The sequence below is a fragment of the Denticeps clupeoides genome, chromosome 1, assembly GCF_900700375.1.
Source record: "Denticeps clupeoides chromosome 1, fDenClu1.1, whole genome shotgun sequence".
Lineage (NCBI taxonomy): Eukaryota > Metazoa > Chordata > Actinopteri > Clupeiformes > Denticipitidae > Denticeps > Denticeps clupeoides.
Window position 1 is genome coordinate 20,164,590 of NC_041707.1, and position 14,893 is coordinate 20,179,482.

At 41.3% G+C, this 14,893-nt stretch overlaps 1 protein-coding gene across 1 annotated transcript; it reads left to right on the plus strand.

Moving 5' to 3' along the window:
• Positions 1 to 14,604, plus strand: coq6 (coenzyme Q6 monooxygenase). The gene is made up of 12 exons (XM_028972123.1): positions 1 to 472; positions 891 to 1,025; positions 2,127 to 2,185; positions 3,845 to 3,971; positions 9,225 to 9,355; positions 9,455 to 9,562; positions 9,897 to 9,959; positions 10,111 to 10,218; positions 10,986 to 11,188; positions 11,714 to 11,829; positions 13,200 to 13,366; positions 14,458 to 14,604. Exons 1-12 carry the CDS (start codon positions 307 to 309, stop codon positions 14,485 to 14,487), a joined length of 1,413 nt encoding a protein of 470 aa, XP_028827956.1. The 5' UTR covers positions 1 to 306; the 3' UTR covers positions 14,488 to 14,604.
• The last annotated feature ends 289 nt before the right edge of the window (positions 14,605 to 14,893 follow it).

The following is a 14,893-nucleotide window of genomic DNA, read 5'->3' on the forward strand; positions in this document are numbered from 1 at the left end:
GCGAAGCGCGACGTTCACGCTTGTAGCGAAGAAGAGCCAAATACGTCAAGGCGGGGCGCTTTTTTTAACCTTTCTTCTCTTTTAAAATGTGAATTTTCTTACCAAATTATAATTGGAGTTGTTTGTATTTGGCGTTGTTTTACCCTTCAGACCAGTGGGTTAAATTGAGTTTTAGTTGCCATTGGTTTGTTGTGACGGGATGCGTGTTGAATCTGCGCGTGACATAATATAACATGGCCGGATAAAGTTGATAACAGGACGCGTTCAAGGAGACTCTGTCGAGCATTCCGCGCTTCATTCAGGAAAATGTACGCTCTGGTCAAAGCCAAGTCTGCCGTGAGCTGCATCGGTCTCCACGGAGCTCGGCTCCTCCGCTGGAACTTCTCGAGTTGTGCGGACGCCGAAAATGACGTTTACGACGTGGTGATATCAGGAGGAGGCATGGTGGGGACTGCAATGGCCTGTTCCTTAGGTGAGTCCCCGTTGAAAGATGCCGTGCTCCCTCAAAAAAAAAAAAAAAAACGCTGTGTAGTCAGGGCTTCAAAGGGTCAAGTTAAATGGTCCTCACTTTCCCTGACCCCATCCTTCCCCACATAAAGGTGAAGCCGTCATTTTGTCTGAGGCAGCGAATAAACTATGTCCTCGCAACGTTAGTCTGCAATTGCGGCTTTTGGGTGAATTTACAATTTATGCTTTACTCCGAATTGCTAAAATAAGTAGGGTACAATTAACATGCAGCAAGTGGAATTTCGTGTTCGCATGGTACCAGGATGCCTGACTGCAGGGCATTCACTGGCAACCGTCCAATTTCTCTGGAAACATGCAGCATTGACTGTGAATGTACGAATGGTATGTGTTGGGGGTTTTCATTGGCTTTCTTTCTTGTACAGGAATGGATCCAAACTTGGAGGGGAAGAAGATCCTTCTGCTTGAAGCAGGCCATAAGAAGGAGATGGACCAGGTTCCAGAGGCCTACAGCACACGCGTCAGCTCCATCAGCCCCGGTTCATCAAACCTTCTCAGCGGTACCATATAGTCACGCATCATTTTAAAATGTGGCCCGGTTGTCAGTAGAGCCTTGATAGTGATATGGCAATTTAATTTTAATCAAAGCACCATCAGAAGATTAAAATATTTTATCAATGCTTACAATTGTTTACTGTGCCCACCTATAGTCCATAAATCCTCAATAATAAAACCCTGACAAAAGGATAAAAAATTTCCCATTCATATGACTGAAAATTTTACTTCAGTTTAGTACATTGCAAAGTAGTCTTGATTTCAAGAAGGTGCGTAAATAATCATAGGACAATCTTTGTCCCCCTCGTTCAAGTTTGAGGAAGGTCACCTGCTTTGAGAAGAAAGCAGGATGCTTGTGTCATTGATCACACACATACATAGCTGTGAATTCTCTGAATGGGCTTGTCATGTTGTGTTGTGTATTTGGTCTATTTGAACCTGGGTGATGTGCATGTCAGGCCCAAATGAGAATGTATACAGGAATGTAAGGGTTATGTCTAATCAAAGGACACAGAGCAGGAAAAAGAAAATCTGCTCCAATGATAGCATCCCTGTTATGGTGTCTGCACCCTGTAATCATGCCTGAGAGGTACAGGTTGTGCAAAAAAGATTCCCTGAAAGTAGGTCAGAGGTACGTACTGTCATCTAGCTTGTGGCTTAATAAGGGATCATAAATGTGTATCTGTGCACATGTGTGTCTGTCAGAATGTGGACAGGCATGGGTGTGTGTGTGTGAGTGTGAGAAAGAGAAATGACCTGTGCAATTTCTTAGTTTATCATTGGTTTGGTTTGAATTTTAAGATTAATAGCTGTATTAACAATTATCAGGATTTTGCTTTTGAGGCAGTGTCTTTTCGTTTTATATATATATTTTTTTAATTCTGGCATGTGATTCTACTTTTTTTACATTTCTTTCAAGAACAAAAAAAATCTTGTTCAGCAGGATCAACAGTACTTTATCCTAACCTAATGTGACATTGCTCATTTTCTCTGAACAACACAAGAACATTTTTTTGACCTATCAGTAACTTTGTGTTTTGCAATAACCAATGCTGTTGAATTAATGTACATTATTTTGACAAAATATGGGACATTTTCCCCCCTAGGTCTTGGAGCCTGGGATCATATTTTGAACCTAAGATGCAAGCCTTATCAAAAAATGCAGGTTGGTTTGGCTTTAACCTTTGACTTTTGTGCACATAGTAAAACTGGGCTCTTTGAAAATTTGTCTCAGATCGTTAAAATCAATAAAGCTAAAAGGCTGTTCTGAGTGGTGAGTTCTAGATACATTTTGTATGAACTTGCATAGATGTTCATACAAAATGTAGACAGTGCTGTTTTAAAGCTTGTTTTTTTTTTCAGTTTAGTAATAAGTAGTAATAAGTCCACAAACCCAGTGGCTGTTTAATTGCTTGTGTTAAAAACTGGATTTGGGAAATGAACCATTGCCAAACCCAGCATAGAGTTTGTCTTGCCATGGATAAACTCCAGTTCCCCACAGCCTTTGAAGCTAAAAGATAAATTAAAGAAATGATAACCCCTGGTGAAGAGACATTCTGGTTAAGTTCGTTTATTTATTAGAATGGGATCTTAAATGCGGCACTCATAAATCTCAGCGGCCGTTTCAAATAGGCACTCTTGCCATGTGACCTTTTAATTAGGAAGATTCATGTGAATAACAGCAGGGCAGCATGGATGTCAGCTGTAAACCGTCCCTTGCGGACTGCACCGCTGCGGACGTGGTATGGGTCCTTCCTGTCAGATGTGGCCATTATGTGCCCAAAAAGAAATCCTGTGGTTTTTTTGGGCACAGAAGGATGTCATCATAAAATTTTGCGTGTTGTTACACCTCATGCCAATATACATTTTCTCTCTCCATCTCTGTGAGTGTGTCTAAACAAGGGACAGAATTGCAGTGCCCCAAGATTGGCTTAACAAGGTTTCTTGTCGGCCTCCAATTAAGCTTCGGTGGTTTTGGAGGGAAAAGTGAAAAGCGGGTTTGCGAAATGCCACGTACTATACTCAATGTTTTAAAACATTTGGAGGTTCTTTGATGAGTTATCAGTTTTGCCATTCAGCTAAGTGGTGTGTTCACGTGTTGGGTATCCTGGCAACAGACAGGTCATGTAAAAAAAAAAAAGAAAAAAAAAATGTTAATTTGCTGCTGGCTGGCACTGCATAGCAACAGCCTGCAGTATAAGTGTTTGTTTTTTGTATTGGGAAAAAAACCTTTTTGAGGCTGGTTATATTGTAAAGATGCAGAAGAAAACCCCACCGCCATTAGTGGCTGCAACAAGGGACCAAACACAGCAACTTTATGGAAGCTGCTTCCCTTGACAGATAGGATCTGTCACCATAGTTACAAGCACTTCAAGTTTCCCCAAAAAGCACATCACTGGCCATATCAGGCTTGTACTTAAACCCAACATGGTTTTTGAGCCTGGAGAAGGTCTTCTGCAAAACAAAACAAACACATGTGAATCTCTCCCCTGTAATGTTCATGTGTTTTGTTATTTGTTATTTGCACAGCTAAAAATACAGCCATAAATCCACATAAAGTATGGTATTTCATATTGCCTGCCTGCCTCAGTGAGCCTTCCAAGTCAAGCATGGAACCAGAAGGGTGTTGGTGGCCTTTTGCAGGACTCAGTTTGAAGTTTGGTTTTCAGGCCCAGGCCAAACTCTTGAATGATGCCGATTCACTTTGATGTGTTCCTCTCGTTTGGAGAAGCCTGAGCCTTTTTGGAAGTCTAAAAATAGGACCTGTGTAGTATGTTTAAGGGTTGAGTTGTAAACCGCAGGAATAATTGAGCCCTTCCCTTAGGTCTGGGATGCCTGCTCAGATGCACTCATCACGTTCGATAAGGAGAATCTGCACGACGAGATGGCCTACATCGTGGAGAACGACGTCATTGTGGCTGCCCTCACCAAACAGCTGCAGACTCTGACTGGTAAATTTCTTATATTTGAATAAAAAGTTCAATAAAAAACTATGAACATTTTTGTTAAGGTTTTCAACCCTCCAAAATTCTCCCACACTACTCCATTGCTTTGTGAACTTTGACTAGATGTTTACTAAATATCTTCAAACGGAAGCTAAAAACCTTCCTTTTGTGAAATATTTCAATAGAAAGTGAAGTGATTGTCACACGTGATACACAGCAGCGCAGCACACAGTGCACAAAGTGAAATTTGTCCTCTGCATTTAACCCATCACCCTGAGTGAGCAGTGGGGAGCCATGACAAGCGCCCGGGGAGCAGTGTGTGGGGAAGGTGCTTTGCTCAGTGGCACCTCAGTTGCACCTTGGCGGATCGGGATTCGAACCAGCAACCTTCTGATTACGGGGCCGCTTCCTTAACCGCTAGGCCACCACTGCCCGCATAGAGCAAAATAGAGCAAAATAGAATAAATTGATCATAAGTGTCTCCCAAATGCTGTAAATATTAAAGCTCAGCAAACTTAAATACTTAGTCACTTCAACTACACAAACCCCAGTCTACCCCCTGAAGACTTGCTAACTGTCCTAGAACAATTTTCAAAACTCACATCAGATGAAATATTCCAGATCATATCTAGGGTGGAAGTAGCCTAGTGGGTAACACACTCGCCTATGAACCTGAAGACCCAGGTTCAAACCCCACTTACTACCATTGTGTCCCTGAGCAAGACACTTAACCCTAAGTTGCTCCAATGGGGGACTGTCCCTGTAACTACTTATTGTAAGTCGCTCTGGATAAGGGCATCTGATAAATGCTGTAAATGTAAATGTAAATATCTACAGGCAATCCAACCACCTCTCCACTGGATCCAATTCCCTTCCATAATACTCTAAATGATCTCTCTTGACCTTATCTCCTTCATTTCTCATGTCATAAATGGTTCAATTAAATCTATTCATGTACCATCTGTCTTTATAACAGCCAGTGTACTTCCAGTCCTTGAGAACATCCTCCTAGATCCCAACCAGTCTGGCTTCATTGTACAGAGACAGTGCTTCTTGCTGTTTCTGAGAAGCTACAGGCAGCCAGATCAGCAAAACTCATCTGTTCTTATTCTCCTTGATCTCTCTACAGCATTTGATACAGTTAACCATAAGACTCCTTTCCATCTTTAAGGGTCTTGGAATTTGGAGCTCAGCATTAAAATGGTTTGCTTCCTACCTTGATGAGTGGTCTTACCGAGTCACTTGGAAATGATCCATATCTGCTTCATGCAGACTCTCCACTGGTGTCAGTAACGGATGGGTACTCAGTCCCCTCCTTTTTTCCATCTTCACAAGATCACTTGGTGAGGTAATTTCCTCACATGGGTTATCCTATCACTGCTATGCCAATGATATACAAATCATCTTCTCTTTTTCTCCCTCAGATATACATGCCGCTTCCAAAATCTCTGCATGTCTAACTGGCATTTCATCTGTGCAGCCCATCATCGAAAACTCAATCTCACCAAAACAGAACTAATATTCATTCCAGCATATTTTTCCCCCCACATCAGGATCTTGCTATTTACCTGATCGACTTTCAGATCTCTCCTTCAACTGCACTCAACTTTGGAGTAACTATAGACCGCAAACTCTTCTTCTCAACTCTCATCACCAGACTTTCCTGCTCATGTAGATTCCTTCTCTACAATATTAGACAGATCCGCCCTATATATATTACACAGGCCACCCTGATACTTGTTCTATCTCTAGTATTCTTAGGACTGGATTTCAGTAACTCCATTCTAGTTGGTCTACCTGTGAATGCCATCCGGCTTCTGCAACTAATACAGGTTTTCAACCTTCCCAATCCTCTTACACCACCCCACTGCTACACTCAGTCCACTGGCTCTCAGTAGCTGCCCACATCAGATTCAAAATACTGATGCAGGCCTTCAAAGCCAAGCACCATACTACTTTTTATACCTTGGACTACACCTCACACTCTCCAACCCTCCAGTACTGTTCGCCTGGTCCCTCCACCACTGAATGTATGAGGAAGACACTCTTCTAGACTCTTCTGAATATTTTCAAACAACAGCTTAAGATTTTTCTCCTTAGAACAAGAAAAAACTACAACAGAGTGAATAAAATGATTGTATTCTTTGTTTGAGTCATTGTGAACCAGAACTTATTACTTCAACATGAAAGCACGTCCATCTGGATAAGGGCATCTGGCAAATGCCATAAATGTAAATTATCAAAGTGAATCACTCACAGTGCATTTCTTGGTGTCTGTCCTAAGCCCGGTTAAATGGGGAGGGTTGCATCAGGAAGGGCGTCCAGCCTAAACATTTTCCAAACCAGACTGGTTGATCTTCTGCTGCAATACCTCTCGGGAGCATAAATATAAAGCATAAAGAACATCAAAATGAATTACTGAAGAGCAATACCTTAGAAACTAGAATGAAAAAATTTCAAACTAGATACAGCATTGTCTTTTTCATCAGTCAGATTTTGCTAAGGACTCTCAGTAGCTTTCTGTTTTGCATTTTTAATTCATGCCAGTTACTTTAATTCTCTTTGTTTAAATGTTATTTTCTCGTATTCTGCTGCAAGCATATAATTTGAAGCTGTGTAGCAATATTATATTTGTACCCTAAATGCAGTGTCTGTAAACAGAGAAGCCATGTGACCCTTTTTGGTTTCTTTCATATGATTTTTTTTTTTTTTTTTTTTTTAAAGTCATGTTTATTCATGCAGCAACTCTCATGCCTACATTTAAAGGGACTCATGCAGACAAACTTGGCCAAGTAGCATGGATGGCTATGAAAGACCTGCTCAGGCAGCTGACATCTTTAACCCTCTTTAAATAGTCCAGTCAACATGAACACATTATTCCCTGTGAATAATTTGTACATAATACATCAAAGCAATTAGTTTACTTCCTATGTGGGGTCTTACCTATGACACAGATGGATTACATCTGTTCTAGCCAGATGTAATCCCTACATGAGGTTGGTGACAAAGTTTTAGGGCCAATTCAGACGTTATATCTTTTGCGTGGGTATTTGCAATTTTTCTTTTATGTAGCCACACAGGTCCAACAGAAATTAAAATAGAAATGCTTATTACATAAAGAATTATGTGCCAGGATGTTGTGCCCTCTTATCTGTGCTCATGCCTGTTTTTTGTTTTGTTTCACTTCCCATTCAGGGTTTTTTTTTGTGGAAAGGGTTGGGGTCTGGCCTGCCACATGGTGCCACCACAAGCCTTTTCTTTGTGTCCAGCTATTTTCCTGAGGCCCACTTTGTACATGTCCATGTTTTCGTACTGCTATTCCCATCATGCTGCACATTTTCTGCCAGCAAACACTCAGAGCTGCACGAGACCGGATGCCATGCACAGACACGTGCAGTGGTCCAGTAACCCATTTAAAAAAAAAAAAAAAAAAAAGGCCACGCGACTTTTAATCAGTAGCATCCATACCCATCTCGGACACATGAAGTGCTGACAAGAGCCCTACAGTGTACTGCTGGTATAATTAGGAAAGATTTTCTGAGGTTACAAACGAAAACGGAGCTGGCAAGAGTTGGACTGTAAAATGTCTTGAATTTTACAGATGTTCGGCTGCAGCACGTGAGTGTCCTTGTGAGTTATTTTCCTCTGCCTTTTGAGTCCTTTTTTTATTTTGTTTTTCCTGGTTTCTTTTTCGCCATTGATGCACTGCATAAAAACACAGAGCACCACACACGCACGTCTGCCGGCTGGTTTTGTAGCCACTTCTCTTTCCAATGTCCAGAGAGGCCAGCATTTGTCGCTCGTGTTTGAAGAAGCAGCAGTCAGGTTGTGGATGGGGCCGACTCCCAAGTCTGGCGTAATTCTGGGTCCTTTCATGTCGGAGAGATGGGCTGCAGTGATTCCATGAAAGAGGTTTTTTTTTTTTTTTTTTTTTGGTCTACTACCTTTAGCTTTTCTCTCAGTGAATGTTGGCTGTGGTAAGAACATGGAGTGTAGCATGGTCTGCTCGAAGATAAACATTTATTAGGAGCTCATTTAGGAGCCTCTCTGTGGGACCATGAGTATGAAGAAAAGAAACAGGAAAACCAGATCTTCCTCTCTTCACACATCACAGCCAAACACTCTTTTCCTCTTTTCTCCAAGCTGTGCCAAGCACAAGGGGATAAGTCCTACACTGAGGGAAACTTGTGTGTGAATGTGGGAAGGGTGTGTTTTTTTGTAAGCCAATTTTCACCAAAATGTTATTTGGAATAGTGTTTTTTTTTTTTTTTTTTGTTTTTGTTTTTGAGCTACCCCAATGTGCAATTGGAAGCGTGTTGAATCTCCACCCAGGTTCCTGCTGGACCAGGTTCCAAAACGTCTTTACACCATCCATTTTTGCATGAAGTTTTATGGCCATAGCACCACCTCTATAACATTTTGCGTCGAACCACCACGTTTGTGACTGGGATAGTGTGATGCCGTGGTACAGGTTTTGCACCAAACGTAGCACTTAACCAATCATATGACTATAGGACTTTCTGACGTTTGGGCTCATGCGTGGACGCTGGTTTACACTCGCCAAGATTAGTTTCGTTTTTTTCTCCTCTGTTCCCTTTAATGACTTTGTTTTTCCAACAAAGCCTAAATTTGTGAAGTATGTGGGGAATTTTCTTTTTGCCAAAATTAAAAGGACTGAAAACCCTGTGCCATTAGTGCATGTGACATGGTCAGTACTGATACACTGTCAGTTCTCTTTTTTTTTTTTTTTTTTTTTAACACTTGTTTCTCCACCTGAACCAAATTTAAGCTACAAATGCATGTCTACTGCTGCTTGAACTCCGCCCGAATTCAGCATTTCTCCATGGGACATCATGTCCTGTTGCCATAAACATAAGGAAATACAAGTCCACCCTGTGGACCTGCACTCATCTGTGGTTTACGTGATTGTGGAATGAGCTGCCAGCCATTATCACAACACTCTTCAAGCATCTCTTCAAATCCCATCTATTACGAGTGAGCCATTTTCCCCCAAGTGGCTACAGCCTAATTTGCACATGCCCTTAATATGAATGTCCTACTTCACCTCTGAGTGCTCTCCAATTCAAATGATCTGTGCTCCTAGGGCTCCCAGTGTTCTGCATATTGAGTGCTGCTCCTCACTTGCAAGTTGTTTTATATAAAAGCGCAGCTAAATAAATTTTCTCATGTCCAATAGGAATGTTTGTCAGTCAATGTCTTGTTGGACTTGTATTATTAAAATAATTTGTTTTCTTTCAGACCAGGTGGAAGTGAAGTACAAAACTAAGGTGGTTAAATACATTTGGCCAATGTCACACCAGGCAGCTGAATCCATCCCATGGGTTCAGGTGACCCTGGCCAATGGACAGACACTGCAGACAAAACTGCTTGTGAGTGAATCTCCTCTCTCTGCCTTGTCTCTTTAAACCTATTGCAGTCATATATAATTAAAAACACTTCATTTGTAAGTTTTAACCTATGATTTTCAGATAGGAGCTGATGGACCCAATTCCATGGTTCGTCAGGAAGCTGGGATTCCCACGGTGAAGTGGAACTATGAGCAGTCGGCTGTAGTAGCTGTGCTTTATCTGTCTGAAGTAAGATGTGTGTGACTACTTGCTCTGTAACTGATGAGGTTTATATCTGATAAACAGCACAGCACATTTTGTAATAATTCATTATGATGTCAGTTTATTTTTCTTTATTTGCTCTGAAATCTTTAGCCTTACTTTTTTGGGGGATAACCTGCTTTTCAACTTCAAGCTTCATTAAGTTACATGTTCATTAATTTTCATGAATTAACCTTTACAATTGTTGAAAATATTAGCAAAATAAAAAAAAGTTTGCTTCATGTCAAAAGATTAAACACAAATAAACATATTATTTGAATGTCCTTACACTTCTCCAACAGTTTTCTGTTTTTAATGATAGCCCACAGAGAACAATGTTGCCTGGCAAAGGTTTCTTCCAACTGGACCTATAGCGATGCTGCCGGTGAGTTTCAGACATCTGCTCTGATACATTTGACTTCCATATTTCATCTCCACTACGTGTGTGTAACCATGTTTGTGTTGCGGCAATGCTGAATTTTGCTTTAAACTATTTGTTGAATTTTGAATGTCTGCCTCTCTCTTTTGTGAGGAAGCTGTCAGACACACAGAGCTCACTCGTGTGGTCCACTAGCCATCGGCATGCAGAGGAACTCCTGAACCTGGATGAGGAGAGCTTTGTGGACTCAATCAATTCCGCTTTTGTGAGATCACAAAATTTATCACACTCACATTTTAAGCTTTTTTGCATGTGTTTATAGTGGAAATTAAATTACAAGTGCGTAATGAAGATTTTACCATCAAGCAAGGATGCAAAATGTCCTTGCAGATCTCCATGACCAATCTTGGCCAGCGTGGATGAAGTGGTTAGAATATTGGCTGTTACAGAAATACTGCAGCGCAATGTTATCAACATTTGTGTTGATGCAAGTGAGCTTTTCTCCTATAAACCTTCCCCGATGTGAACAATTTAGGCCTCGGTGGCCTGAACCTGCTCCACTGACACCTCTCCACATTTCCTTAAAGAAACTCTGGGTTTCCCAAGCCCTCTATTTTTACAGGGCACCGCTGGTCACAGGGTTGTGAATGTGAGTCATGCAGAGCTTTTGCCTGGTTTGCTAATTAAAACCAATGGTCTGCCAGTGATGGTCATTACTGGATGGAATTTTTTTTTTTTTTTAAACCAAACCGATTCAAATTCACAGCCTGGTCAGATTCGTATTTTAATTACCCATGGCTTTGTGTTTTGATGTTTGTGTTTACTGAGGTAAAAGGGAGCAGGAACTTTTTAGCGGAACAGGGAAAGTGCATTTCTTCTAGGAAGAAAAGTTTGTTTATACCTATATTTCTCTTATCTTTATTCATAAGGAAGTTGATTAGACATACTGATAATCCCATCTCCGTCATACTCACATCACCGCTGTTTGCTGACTTGTTGTGTCCCAGTAATGTTCTCTCTCTTTACCAACAGTGGTGTAATGAGAACCACTCTGAGCTGGTGGAGACCGCCGGATCTCTGTTCAGAACCGCCCTCTCCGTCTTGATGCCATCCGGCACTTCCACACGTCAACTGCCCCCCAGTGTGGCTGGTATTGGTCCTAAGAGCCGCGTCATGTTCCCACTAGGCCTGGGGCATGCTGCAGAATACATCCGACACCGAGTCGCCTTGGTGGGGTGGGTACAGTACCAGTCAACTTGCCTGTCTGGACATTTATAAACCCCTGCCAGTCACAGACACTGAAGAGAGATTTTTTTTTATGTATGTATGTAAACTGTTATTTGTCCCACATAACATTTTACCAACGCAGTAAGGTGGTTTGATGCTGGACACAAACATGACACTTTGATGCATGAGATTATGCACAATGGGATGTGTGGGAAAAGAAAGACTGGCTGGTTTTGTGGAGTCTTGCCATGCAAAACTAGGCACTGGAAGTTCAAACATAGCAACTACTGGTCGTGATGGGCTTTTGTGGTATTGGAGGCTGTGGTGATTATGAAGGTCATCGTCAGGATTGTGCATGCTTGGGTTTGAAGGTTTCCTAACTGACCTTGCCACTGATGTTTTTGGACGTGCCTCGGCTTCCTTTGTTTACAGTTCTGGTCTTGCACTTGCGTGAACATCGTTTCTTTTATAATAGCTATTGTCCATTAAACAGCAGAATTTAATGTTTGTTTTTGGACTGTCTCTGTCCTCAGGGATGCTGCACATCGTGTTCATCCTTTGGCTGGCCAAGGTGCCAATCTAGGATTTGGGGACGTGGCCTGCCTTACAAAAATCCTCAGCCAGGCAGCTTTTAATGGGAAAGACTTGGGTAAGTGACATTTGTTTCATAATGTTCTGTTGTAGACATCAACCACAGAATATACTAATGACTCCATAACTGTTTCAGAGAACATACAGAAGTGATCCCTTTAGAATTTTCTGATGATTATCTTGTAGCAGTTGAAGAGAAACCAATTAAACTATTTCTATGAGGTGCCAAACGTGTGATTTAGTATTAGTATTTAATCAGTGGAATTATTGTTGTGTGTGTGTGTGGGCATACTGTATTATTAATGAAACCGAGATTTGTCAGTGATGCTCATCTGGCTGGAAAAGTTTAATCCAGCAATTCAGTCCGACCGAATGGTCAGAAAAGGAGAAAATTCAAAACCACTGTTACACTCCTCTGGAGTGACCAACCAACAATGACAACTCCAAGAGCAAAGCATGTCACAGAGGAACCCAAGATATCTTCTAAGCAACTAAAGACTGCTCACAAGTTAATGTTTTGCAAGTTCAGAACACAGAACAGCAACTGTGTGCACGGCAGGGTTGCTGCTCTCCAAAAAGAACATTGCTGGCAGAAGTCTGTCAGATTTATTTATTTCTTTAAATGAAATATGTCAAACATAGGGGGGAATTAAGAGGGGTCCTGCATTTTTTTTTTTTTTTTTGAGCCTTTGAGCCTTTGAGCAAATTCTTGAAGTTCTATATGCAATGCACATGCAGGGCCTCATGCCAAATGAGCTACATTTCAACATCCTTCTGTGTCATTTGATTTGCTCTTTTAGCATTTGTGGGGATTTAGAAATGAACAGAATCCTAAAAGAGTTAGCCCTTCCTGTTGTGTGAATTCATTCTACAGCGACACAGCAGCGCCGCAGATCGGTTCAGTTCACTTAAGGTCAAATGCCTCTCTAAATTTACAGCTTACTGGTTTTCAGAATGGCTTCAGCCATTGCTGGTTAAGGCTTTCAATAATTCCATACCTGAAGCTTTGGGTTTGTGCTACTTCCCTTCCCAACAAAGTTCCCTGTGGTTTTTCATGAGCTTTTTTCCATGACTGACACCAGGACTCTGTTGAACCTTAATATAAAAAATACCACCGTTTCGTCCAGGCATCCTTGAGAGATTTGTTTTCCCCCAATTTACCAAGAACTGTGTGTACAATTCCTTCACCCACAAATGGAAATGCTGCGATTAGCTTTTTTTTTTTTTTTTTTTTTTTCTTCCCCCCCTGTTTTGCCAGTCAGATCAGACTGAAGATGACTATGAGCCATTGATTCAATTCATTGGTTGCTAAGTAATATTCTGCACAAACTAATATTAGTGTATTCATTATGCTTATTCAATAACATGATGTGGAGCTATTTATTGTTATGCTTAGTCACATGCTCATACAACTGTATTGCTCTTCAGGAGCCATGCAGCACCTGTTAGAATATGAGACTGAGAGGCAGAGACACAACCTGCCCATGATGGCTGCAATCGACCTCATGAAACGCCTCTACTCCACAAACTCAGCCCCCATGGTGCTGCTGAGGACGTTCGGACTGCAAGCCACCAACGCACTGCCTCCTCTGAAAGTATGGTATTTCATGTACTGAGGTTTACTGTTTCTGCTCCCAAGTTGGATTCAATGTTACCTTTTGGTCTCTTCCCCTCTCTGCTTCCCAAGACCTCTTAGAACTCTTCTATTTTTTAAGTGTTTTTTCGAAATTAGCTTTAGGTCATTTGTCAACTCACTCAAATAATTTTTAAATAGGACTGATCGGCTATTCATGTATTTGTTTTTGATTTCCTGATGATTTTCGATTATTGACTTGGTGGAGTTAAGCAAATGCCTGGGTGGGCAGGCAAAACCACCAGATGAGTTTTGAAGCCACATTTGATGCACTGTGTATTTTTCCTGCTTTCTTCTGTTTGGCCTTTGCCTTCATCTGTCTCCTTGTTCCACCCCACCCTTTGTTTTCTCCACTTTCTCCAACTCACGGTCTCCATCTACTTTGATTCCATCCCATCCCCCTCCCTGCCATCCTGTTCTGTCCTCCATGATTACATCCCTCTACTCTTCATCCATGCCTGTAATTTCCATGGACCAAGGACTACTACTAGGCCCGACTAAGTTTAGCCCCCAAATTTACTGTTACCCAAAGTGTGTGGGTGGGGTTGTTGGCCTGGCCCAGGCAGAGCTCTCTGCATAGCGGTGTTGGCTTGTGTTTTCACACTGCTCTTTATTACACACCACTCATGCACTATGGCTTCATTCCCCTACTAAGTGATTTCGACCCACGTAACCGTAACTGCTTTGTAAAAAGGCTTTTCTTTTTCTCACTGGGAGCCCCAAAGTTCTACTAGTCATAAGTTCTTTGACGTAGGTTTAAAACATCATTGTGGAGGCAGTTTTGGAATATTACTCATGTTCATTGGAGTTGAACCTAGTTTGTTCTTGTAGGGCATGTGCAGTGAATGCAGCTTTTAATGCATGCCCTGTTGCTTGCGGAAAATGACCGTTGTATGATTCTTTACAGGAATAAAGTGCAACTGGGCCTTCAGATTTTTGAGTAGTCTTGAAAGTGAAATTCTAGCCTCCAGATTTTAGAAGTTAATACATAGTTTCATGCCTTAAGTACAGCTGACAGTTGTTTAATGATATTGTTCCTTGTGTCCTCCACAGGAGCAGATTATAGCCTATGCAAGCAAATGAGAGACTAGACCTGTGCTGGCTGTTTGATGGGTCTGTGGAGCCAAGATGGAATGATGACACAGTCCACGAAATGTAATCATGTAAAAGAATGTAAATTAATAAATTATATTTAATGTAGTCTCTGCATTCTCTTTTGTGGTGATTTGCATATATGTTTAAAAATGGGTTCACTGGAGCTAAGCGGTAACCACTAATCCTGTGGTAACCCAGAGGGGATGCCATGCAGCACAAGGAAGCCACATGAGTTACATGGTGTTGTACACGAGAACATGATCTCCATCATGCCCTGATGGTAAGAACTTTGAAAGTGTATTAATGTCTTGATTTCTTTTTTCCATTTAAGAAATATATTTGGTACTAAATATAATTTATTTTTAAATTAGCAGGTTTGTCCTTGCTTAGGGTG